This window comes from Nuphar pumila, chromosome 5, assembly GCF_984573655.1.
Source record: "Nuphar pumila chromosome 5, dmNupPumi1.hap1.1, whole genome shotgun sequence".
NCBI lineage: Eukaryota > Viridiplantae > Streptophyta > Magnoliopsida > Nymphaeales > Nymphaeaceae > Nuphar > Nuphar pumila.
Genome location: NC_143253.1, coordinates 98,466,723 through 98,478,304, shown reverse-complemented (window position 1 = coordinate 98,478,304; position 11,582 = coordinate 98,466,723). Strand labels below are relative to the sequence as shown.

At 37.1% G+C, this 11,582-nt stretch overlaps 1 protein-coding gene across 2 annotated transcripts; it reads right to left on the bottom strand.

The window, feature by feature from the left end:
• Positions 1–282: 282 nt before the first annotated feature.
• LOC149837890 (uncharacterized) lies at positions 283–11,226 on the bottom strand. Of its 2 annotated transcripts, none has more exons than XM_090007526.1 (5): positions 11,091–11,226; positions 10,598–10,819; positions 9,334–9,456; positions 4,565–4,783; positions 283–961 (listed from the first exon to the last, which is right to left on the bottom strand). In XM_090007526.1, the coding sequence occupies exons 2-5, from the start codon at positions 10,754–10,756 to the stop codon at positions 554–556; spliced, it is 909 nt and encodes a 302-aa protein (XP_089863652.1). In that variant the 5' UTR covers positions 10,757–10,819; positions 11,091–11,226; the 3' UTR covers positions 283–553. The 2 variants fall into 2 exon arrangements, with proteins under 2 accessions (XP_089863652.1, XP_089863653.1); XM_090007527.1 differs by lacking the exons at positions 10,598–10,819; positions 11,091–11,226 and adding exons at positions 9,652–9,831; positions 10,563–10,577.
• Positions 11,227–11,582: the final 356 nt, after the last annotated feature.

The following is an 11,582-nucleotide window of genomic DNA, read 5'->3' as shown; positions in this document are numbered from 1 at the left end:
AGGGGGATATCTTATTGTCCACGAGGCTCAGGCCATGTGGGGAACCCTTGGAGTCTAAACGTACATCGTTAGCATGTTATGTACAGAATTGCAAAGGTATAAGGCAGTGTATCTCGAAAAGCTGATGTGAGGGATCCATGAGCTTGCAACATAAAAGAACATGCAATCATATCAACGTTATGTAATATAGTTACTCATTGATACTAGATGTCACAAAGGCGCCAGAAAACTTGTAGGGAAATGTCGCTTTATGAGCTTGTTGAGATATTAAAGAGTCTGTAAACGAAAGTTAACAATGTCCAATTAATCACATTACCTCATGGGCACATTGCTATCATCAAGTGAAACACAAGATCGCTTTCCTTCTGCTAAGAGAAGAATGACACTGAATTTTTGTGCTTTACCATTAGAGTAATCTCAACGGCCTTTATTGACCCAAAATTTGATCTAGAAAACTAGCCCAGAGTCTTGATCAATTTACAACTGCAACTCAGGATCTTCACTTAATGACAGGAGAAGCCAGTTGCATGTCGGAAAAAAAGAGTTCCTAAAACTACTGTTCTTTGGCTCTCTTTCGTGACATATATCGTTCTTTAGCAGCGGCTAGGATGTCATCGCTTCTTTTGTGATGCAAGCTTGCCGCAGTCTCATTGGCTGATGCTTGTCCAGCATCGACAGTTTCTGATGTAGAAAGAACTGCGGGTGACGAAGTGGCATTTGAGGATTCACCATGTTGAGAGCCAATAGGCTTTTCAGCTTGATCGCTTTCTTCTTTCTGCACAGCAGAGACTGTAGGTTGAGCATTGGCCTCAATGTCTCCTGTCTGAGGAATTTCGCTACTTTCAGAAGCTATTTCTTGAGGTTTTCTGAGTGAGAAGTCATCAGATTTAGCTGATTTCGCACCAAAAGCCATGTTCTTGCCGAGGTTGAAGTAGAAATCAGTAATGTCTTTTTTGGTTACCTTTCGAAAACAGGAAAGATTATTAGATAGATATCCCAATAATAGTATCAACCAATAATGAGAAAGTATAAAAGCAATTGCTTAGCATAAATTTGAAATTAAAATGGGAAGACCAAACAAGCTTTCATCTAACCTACCTGAGCCTGAGCCTGCCCAGCTTGAGCTTGGTGCTCAGTTTGCCAGCTCAAGCTTGAGCACAAGTGAGCTAGCCTAGGCTCGGCTAAGCTTGAGCCAAGCTTAAACATGTTAGATGAATGAAAGAGTCTAGGGTGTTGAACGAATGAGGGATCAACTGGATTGATGTGAAAGGAATGACAAAGGTTGATCAAGAAAACCAATATGTTGGTATAATCTTGGAGAGGAATAAGAAGCAAGTGAAGAAGGTGATGATGATGATTCATCAAAAATGCACTTGCTAGCTTGAGTCCTTTACATGACTTACTGAATTTGTATTGTAAAATTTGAAACAATTTATTTAGATTTTACACACTAGGTATGGGCTATTGTTATGGCTTTCTATGTGTGGCTTGCTACAAGGCCAACTTACTTTATGCTTCTTACTAGGTAGATATGGTTAATATGTCATCTTGAATGGTTTAAAGTTACTTGTGATTGACTTGCTACTACTAACTTCGCTTTCTAGTTTATAGTTCATTAAGTTAATTACTTTTTTTAAGGGAGTCATTAAGTTAATTACTGTGATATCAAATTATTAGTACAAAATAAATAATCAAATCGTACAGAATCCAGGGTAGAATGCAATTTTAAACACTTACCTAGTTTAATTTATGCAATAAAATCTTTGTTTATTTTTTAAAATTTCAAAATTTTGAATTAAGATAGCTTATGTTTTTTCATGATATGTTGAAATACAAGATTTGGCATTTACCACACTAGTTACAATATGTATTTTACAACCTTCTTACATGAAACAACGACACAGCAATTTCAGTGAGAAGCAAATGATGATAAAAGTTGTGTTGCGATAGAAGACCGTGATTCATGGAGGAAACAGTTTTTATACTCGGTCTACCCTAGAATAACATAATGGGTCTGAAGAACACATTGCTTCTAGGACTGGACTCTTAACCAGTCGAAGGGCCTCCCACTACAAAAGGAAAACTAAGGAATGACATTTGAGGCAGTTTGCATGTAACAGAGAATAGGACCGTACCTGTAAGAATGAAGTGGTGATACAAGTGAAACGAAGTGGGAGAAAGGGGAAGCCAATAAAGACAAGGACAGAAGTAATTAGTAGTAACATGGAAAAATGTTGAAGTGCGCCACTCACAAAACCAAACCATGCACAAATGAGATAAAGCCTGGAGGAGACGAAGAAATGGACAGAGATAACTAGTATCAAAACAAAAAGAATGTGGAATGACAAAGGCATAGTACTAGATAGAAACCAGCATGCCAATGTCATTAACATAGAGATTAGTACGCAATGGGGCAAATACTTATCTCCTGATAGTCAAGTACATCAAGAAAAATCATCAATAAAAGATTATCAATTATCAATAATAAAATAGCACCGTCAAAGGTCAAAGGTGTCAAACCATTGACATCAAAATGTATGATTAAAAAGAGAAAAAGAAGCATAGAAAAATACTGTTTTTACCAAATTTAGAACTGATGCATGAGGAAAGTTTCAGAACAACAACAACAACAGACACTACAGTGTATATAAAGCAACTCAAACAAAAACACAAGACATGAACAACAACAGATACTACAGTGCATATAAACCAACTCAAACAAAAACACAAAATATTTCCTGTTCCATCATGGCTCAAAATATTCATCATTGGAACAGAAAAGAAAAATGCTGACCTACATGATATCAATATCATTCTTCTGAAAATCAAGAACCCTTCATAGCCTTAACCAGAAAGATAAATGCAAACCTGATGTAACTCATTCATTTTTCTCAACATTACATATCCCAACTGCAGTTGAAATGTTGAATTGTGCAAAGAATAGAGGAATTTTCTGTATGGCAGCAGGCTTAGCTGGTGGCATGTTATGTAAGATGCTACAATCAATCAGCCATGATCATCTAGTGACTAGTACTAAACTGAGAAAAAAGTATTGACTATAATTGATAGTCTGTCCACAATTACAGCATATATGAACAACCTTATCTGCCAAACCGAGAGGTTAAGAACAATAACATCACCGAATACCATCTAAGGAACTACTGATTTATAAATTATAACACACTCTCAATAACAGTCATCAAGTCTTGTGACACTATAGAAGTATTGTGTTTTAAAGGTTACTTGGGAAAACAAGGGAAACAACTGACATATTTTTCTAAAAGAACTTCAAACTGAAAATATAGCACACTATCACAATATTATCATGATATTTTCCAGGAAACACATTTTCTTGAATTTTAAATGCCAATTTACTATTACCACTTATTCTATAAAAACCTCAAAAAAATTCAGAGAAAGCCCACTGATTTTTAAAGTCTTTCGAGAAAAACCCTCGCCAAGATATTACCAAGACCGAGATTGGTGACTGTGTTTAGTAATGAACAGAAAAGCAGAATGATAGCAAAAGAGGACATGACGGATTAAGTAAGAAGTTCAAGACAAGTGAAGAGATTGCAATAAGACAATAAAGAAAAAAAATGAAAAAGCCAAATGTTGTAAAACTTTTTGATAGAATATTCTTCTATTTTTGTGAGTTTACAATATAATGACAATTAATTTATGAAAACACACATGACTTTAAAATCGATTGGCTTTTAGCTGCTAGTCAAATCTATGCACTTGCAAACTATAGATTTGACTTAAAACTGAAGTTCTATTAAAGCCTCATCAAATATACAATGGAACCAGGAAACCGAGTGGTTGGTCAATATGCCAAAATATTTTTGAAGTGAGGCCTACCAGGAAGATGCCCTTTGATATGGATATTTTAATGTAAAATTTGTGTGTGTGTATATATATATATATATATATATATATATATATATATATATATATATATCCCAAACATAACCAGAAGCCATGAATCTCAAGATACCTCAGTCTTATACCCGAAACATAACCAGAAGCCATGATCTCAAGACACCTCAGTCTTATCTCTTCCAACAAAAAAATGAATTCCTAATGAAAAACTTTCTTTATTTCAATAGGGCTGAACACAAAAGCAAATCACTAAGGAAACCTTCAACAATATGGAAAAGATATAGATCGACGAATATGATCAAAAGACCATAGTGCTTAATAGCAAAAAAACACTATTAAGATACACTTAAAGACATGATCGGCGATGGATATCTTTCTTAGAGAAGCCAAGAAAAGAGAAAGCTCTAAATACACAACAAGTTGGCCAGTGAAAAAACTGTAATAAGGTATATGTGAAAATGAAAGGTGTTTGTGTTCAGCAGAATGTGTAGGTGGTAGGGAAGCACATGATAGGAATTTTTGTTTTCATTTATCGATGCTTTTACATGCATCCAAAACCAAATATCAACATGATAAATAATAGTTCCATAGCTCCTATATCTTTCATGAATAATGCACCAAATGTAAAAGCAGTAGTAATAGCAGCAAAAACAGAAAAGAATGAAACACCATATACACATACATCATCTCTTTCCTCACGAAGTTCCCGTAAACGCTCCTCCTCCAGCCATTTTGCCTGCTCTGCAAGTTTCTTTTTATAAGCACTTGTGACAAACTTCTCCTTGTCTTCATACAAGTGATCTTCCTTGCTTCTCTCCTTGGCAAGTTTCCTTTCGTAGACTATATCCTGTTCCTTCTCTCTTGTCTTGACTGTTTTCATCAGTGAATGTACATATTTTACCTAAAAGGTGGAAACAACAATTTATCAGAATAAATGATACCCTTTGATCAAGCAATCAGTTGTCACAAAATTTGAAAATCAACGTGAGAAAAAATAAAAGATTTAATATGGGCTTCCTATAATGAAAAAGGGACACAGATGAAGAAAATTAAATTATAATGACTTCAAAATATCTATGCATACACATCCACGCTATCAACATATTATTTACTAAAAGACTTGTATAAAGGATAACAGATGTGGATGATCTCTTGACCACTCTTCATTGTCAGCACATTAAGTTTATATATTTCAACACTTGCAAACCCAATACAAGAACTCCGCCTATGTATAACTGTTTAGTTATACACTGCCGGTTCCAAGCCCGGATAAAGGAGGAGGGTTGCGGTAGGCCTATGACAGCCAGCATAAAAACTTAGTCATACCCTATGAATATGAACCAATATGAGAATTTCGTTGGGGCGTTCCCTACTGAGCGACGCGCTGTACTCTATAGGCCCGGAGGCAGTGATAAATGGGCAAGGGTTGCTAGGTCGTCGCCCGGAAGCGACGCGTCACACCGGCGCCCGGGTGTGGTGTCAAATAGACAAGGGTTCCCTCACTTTGTTGGACGGGTGGGGGTAAAGAAGTTAGTCCAAGACCATAAACTTAGGTTAGCCTCTTGGAACATAGGGTCTTTAAATGGTAAGTTGGTAGAGTTAGTAGATGTTATGTGTAGGAGAAAGATTGATATTTTATGTCTACAAGAGACCAAATGGGTAGGTGAGAAAGCAAAAGTGATAGAACCTTGGGGATATAAGATTTGGTATATAGGAATAAATAGGAATAGGAATGGAGTAGGGATTGTTATGAGTCGTGAGTTTATAGATAATGTAGTTGAGGTCCGTAGGAAGGGTGATAGGATTTTACTTATTAAATTAGTATTAGGTACAGATATTATTAATATTATTAGTGTTTATGCTCCTTAAGTAGGTTTAGATGATTCCATTAAGCGTCAATTTTGGGAAGATTTAGATGAAGTAGTACAAGGGATATCTTATGGAGAAAGACTTTTTATCGGCGGTGACCTTAATGGGCATGTAGGCATTAGTAGGGATGGTTTTGAGAGTATCCATGGAGGCTATGGTATAGGAGAAAGAAACGAAAATGGAGAAAGGATTTTAGATTTTGGTTTGTCCTATGATATGATCTTAGCAAACACTTGGTTTAGGAAGAGGGAGTCTCACTTAGTAACATTTAAAAGTGGGGTTAATACGAGTCAGATAGATTTTTTCCTACTTAGAAAGAGAGATAGGGGTTGTTGCATCGATTGTAAGGTTATACCGGGAGAAAGTGTAGCTACACAACATAGAGTCTTAATTTTAGATCTTAGAATTAGACAATGCCGCAAAAGGGATAGACATAGGATAGATCCTAGAATTAAGTGGTGGGCACTGAAAGGAGCTAAACAAGGAATGTTTGTAGAGCAGGTAGTTAAGGAAGTTGATCGGTGTCTCGAGGAGGATTCAGAATCAATGTGGAATAAGATAGCGGGTGGCATGAGAAAGGTGGCTAATGAGGTATTGGGTGAGTCTAAAGGCGGTGCACCGCTAGGTAAGGATACATCGTGGTGGAACGAGGATGTCAAATTAACTATTAAGGTTAAAAGAGAGTGTTATAGAAATCTAAGTAAGAGTCGTGATAAGGAGAATTTGGAGAAGTATATGATAGCAAAGAAGGAAGCTAAAAAAGTAGTTCGGAACGCGAGGGATAAGGTATATAAGGAGGTTTATGACAAGTTGGATACCAAAGAAGGCGAGAAGGATATTTATAGGCTTGCAAAGATGAGAGATAGGAAATCGAGGGATCTGGGTATGGTTAGATGTATCAAACATGAAACACAAAGGGTTTTAGTCAAAGATGAGGAGATTAAGGAGAGATGGAAAAATTATTTTGATAAGCTATTTAATGAAAGTCATGCTCAGGATCTTGGAGACTTCTCTATTCCTTTTCATGAGATGAATCGTGACTTCATGCGCAAGATTCAAAAGAAAGAAATTGCAGAGGCTTTGAAGAAAATGAAATCAAGAAGGGCAGTTGGCCCAGATGGTATTCCTATCGAGGCTTGGAAATGCTTGGGAGAGAAAGGTTTAGAATGGTTGACAAATCTTTTTAACAAGATTTGGCGGACAAATAAGATGCCTAATGAGTGGAGGAAGAGTACTTTGGTGGCTCTATATAAAAATAAGGGTGATATACAAGATTGCACAAACTATCGTGGTATAAAACTCATGAGTCATACTATGAAACTTTGGGAGAGGGTGATTGAGTCTAGGTTGAGGAAGGTTGTCATGATATCGGAGAATCAATTTGGTTTTATGCCTGGAAGATCAACTATGGAAGCTATACATCTTCTTAGACAACTTATCGAGAGAAATAGAGAGAGGAATAAAGATTTGCATATGGTTTTTATTGATTTAGAGAAGGCATACGATAGAGTACCTAGGGACGTTCTCTGGTGGACAATGATAAAGAAAGGTGTTTCTCTCAAGTACATTAAAATAATTAAAGATATGTATGAAGGAGTAGTAACCAATGTCCGCACTTGTGGAGGGGTGACAACCAATTTTCCTATAACGGTTGGGTTACATCAAGGATCTGCTTTAAGCCCTTTCCTATTTGCTATAGTGATGGATGAGCTTACGAGATCAATTCAAGAAAATGTGTTGTGGTGTATGTTGTTTGCTGATGATATTGTTTTGATTGATGAGTCTAGAGCTGGGGTTAATGCTAAGTTAGAATTATGGAGACAGACATTGGAAGCAAGAGGTTTTAAGTTGAGTAAGAGTAAGACAGAATACATGGAATGTCGGTTTAGTAAGCAACGAAGTAATGATGAGAGTGTAGTGAAGCTTGGTGAGCAAGAAATACCGGTGGATGATTGTTTCAAATATTTGGGATCTATCATTCAAAAGTATGGAGAAATTGATGGAGATGTAAATCATAGGATAAAGGTTGGGTGGATGAAATGGAAAAGTGCAACTGGAGTGTTGTGCGATCGTAGAATGCCATTGTGGTTGAAGGGAAAGTTTTATAGGACGACTATTAGGCCTGCTTTACTATATGGTACGGAATGTTGGGCTGCCAAGAGACATCATATTCAAAAAATGAGTGTAGCTGAGATGCGTATGCTGAGATGGATGTGTGGAAATACAATAAAAGATAAGATTCGGAACGAGGAGATACGTAAGAAGGTAGGCGTTGCACCCATTGAAAATAAGATGAGAGAGAATCATTTACGGTGGTTTGGACATATTCGGTGAAGGCCTAATGATGCTCCAGTTAGAAGGATGGAGAAATGGGAAAATATATTAGTTAAAAGAGGTCGGGGTAGGCCTAGGAAGGCATGGATGGAGGTGATAGGAAAGGATATGAATGCTTTGAACCTCACCAAGGACATGGCATTGGATAGAAATGATTGGAGGAGAAGGATTCATGTGGAAGACCCATAATGATTTTCTTTTTTGGTTCATATCGCCGACCCCAATTATTTTGGGATGAAGGCGTAGTTGTTGTTGTTGTTGTTGTTGTTTGTTTGCAAACCCAATACAAGCTGCAGAAAACTCATGAAAGTAATTATGCCATGACACTAATTTGTTGTTGTCTAATTGTGCAATGATTGCATACTTCCCTCATCAAATTATTCCACATGCTTAAAATCTTGGCAGTTTGAGAATTGTCTGTTAGAAATCACAGGGCTTAGCCTGAAAGTTTATTGGGAATTTACCAAATAAGGATTATTTCGTGAGCCAAAAATATCCAGGTCAAAATTGCCCAATCAACTGCATAATTTATTGAATGATTTCACTACCTATCCTCATTTGCAGCATAAAGACAAGGATACAGGTGATCCTGATTAAATTGAATAATTCTTCTCAGAAAAATTCTCAGATCTCAAGTATTTGAACACAGGAACTTTAAAATTAGAATGTCATGCTAATTAACGTGAATATTTCTCAGTTCTCAATTTTTTGAACACAGGAACCTTAAAGTTAGAATGTTTCAAATCATACACATTCATTCCTCATAATAGAAGATAAACACCAATTCTTGTAAATAGCTCATAACCATGTGTTGAAAAAGTGATATGTGTTAACTGATTTTAGAATAATAAATCACAATTCACCACCCCACCAGAAACATTAATATGCAAAGTATATAATGGACATATCACATAGACTGATGATGATAAGTACATGGAAATTTCATGCTATATGAAGCACTATTTAGATAACATTTTTTGACATTACAAACACTCATCTGCATGCAGCAAACACCAATCGAGATTATATCTAATTCATTTTGATCAAACAAATGAATCATCAACTATATGTAATCTATCCAGTTCGAAAAGAAATTTCACACCACTAAGATGATAACCAAGACATTCAGGAGATCATCAAAAAGACAGTTCTACTGAAAGGCCTTGCATGTGACTAGCTAGAACAAACTTCAGTATGCAGATTAAGTGTGATGCATTCACAAAGAAAAAATAAATCCAGGATCATCACCTCTCTTTTCTGCCGATCTTGTACAATCGGGCGAGCTATCTTTTCCTTCATTTCATCGTAGACCCCATCATAATCAAAAACTGTTGGATCCTCTTCCAAAGCTTTCTTATGTTGTGCTTCAACCTAAATTTTTTAAGACATACAATGCAAACGAAAGGGTAACTATCATGCCAACACACACAGAGTACAAAACAGCTACACAATGAGGGTAGGAATCCCCCAGTGAGGGGGAGACAAAGAAAATAAGGACCCATTCGCATGTCACAAAAAAAAAGCCCCTTTTCCGTGGTAAAGGGGGCTTTTCTGTGGGATCCACACCATGAACTTGTTGTGCAGGCAAACAAGGAACTCTCCTCCATGCGGAAAGTTCCACACCCACCACTTGCCTTCCGTGCTGCACCCCCATTTACAGCAGAAACAATGTCTGAAAGGGGAGTGGTCGGACTTTGTTTCGGCTGTAACACTCTCCATGCTTCTTTATGTATGGAGAGTGTTACCCTGCAATGCAAACACCCCAGTAAAGGAAAGCCAACTTCAGTCTTGGAAGCTAAAACCATAATCATTTCCATATTGCATGAACAATAAAACATCAATATGAATGAGATGCTACATGAGTATAACACCAGCATCACCATCAGTATATGCATGCCAAACATAGTTTCTCCTGCGTATCCGATATAAGGAAACACAACTTTTGGCAAATCTGAAATCAAACCAGTCTCATGTTGAATGTGGCAATTTATGCCAGTTCAGTTTCTTGTTTTTCACAAATTAAAGTAACAGAATCAAAATGTGAGAATAACAAACTAATATTGTGATGGCAGTTTGGAGTTAATTTCGATGTTTAACTAAAAATATCATTTTTAAAGTTTTCTTTCTAAGTTCCTTCCTACGTGCTCTTAGTTAGGCACTGAACCAGTGCCCAGATCACCCATGGACGTAGTCGAGCCGCTTGGTCCGCTTTTAACTTAAAAAAAATTGTTTTTACAAATAAAAAACTAAATTTGATGGCTAGAATTAAGCACAGAAACAGATAATCATAATGATTAAGGAGTGGATTGAAGATTGCATGATAAAATCTAGAGCATCAAACTAAGATATTAACGAAAACTACATTATTCTGTTACCATTATCTAGCAAATCTACAAAACTGAGCTTAAGATAGAGACGAACAAATGAAACCAGAAATTTCTGTTAGAAAATAAGGGAAATACAGAAAGGCAACAAACGCAAGAGAAAGCTTCCAAAAGGGGAAGACGCCAACATCTCTGAGAGATTTTTGCTTAGATGCTTGCCGAGCAATCTCCTTCTCGACATCGTCGTCGTCGTCGTCCCGGAAGAGTGGTGGAGGCGGTTGGACCGCAGCGCTTTGTGGCTTCTTCTGCTGCACCGGGACCCTAAGCTGCAACCCGTACTTCTTCATCCTTCCTTTCTTCCTTCACTCCTTCTTCCTCTTCTTAATAAACCGTACAAAATAAACTGTTTCCTGAAGCAAAAACGAAACGTGAAAGCGTATATTTTTGACCCAGAGCCTTCAAAGTGAAATAATTTTGCAATAACAAACAGAATTCAAACCGCAAGTCATGATGCGCATTGCACAATGTTTGAATTTTACGAGTTTTGTCTCCCAAAAATCATTTACAGTGAAAGATGACATGAATTCAAGGACGAATGACCCATAATTGGAACATGGGAATCTAGGGTTTTTGATGTTTAGGGCGTAAAATGACTCTTACAAGGATCAACAGAAGATTTACCTTTGGTGGACACCGTTGTGCAATCGAAACACCCTGAACTTTCAGATTACATTCCACAGAGCTCCCTGCATTAAGATTTAGGAGAAATGACGACGGGATTTGACATCAAAGCAGCGAGAAAGCTAAAGGGCGAAACGAAAATTTGAGACAGGAAAAAGGGTAACTTTATATTGCATCGAAAAATAGCGGTGGGCAACGAACCGGGCGGCCCGATGGGCCAAGCCGACCCGGCCTGCCATGTGCCGGGTTTGGGCCAGGCCCGGGCCTGTTAGGTACCGGACCAAAACTCAGCCTGTTATATAAGTGGGCCGGGCCAGTTCGATGAGCTTGAGTTATTTATTAATTTTTAATAATGTAAATATTTTTAAAATTAACTATTATACAGTAAATAACTATTACAATTTACCTAATTAGTTGCATCGTTACCTTTCTTATAATATCATAATACATCTGATAATATATTAACCCAGTGCTTGGTGGTTTGCAGGAGTT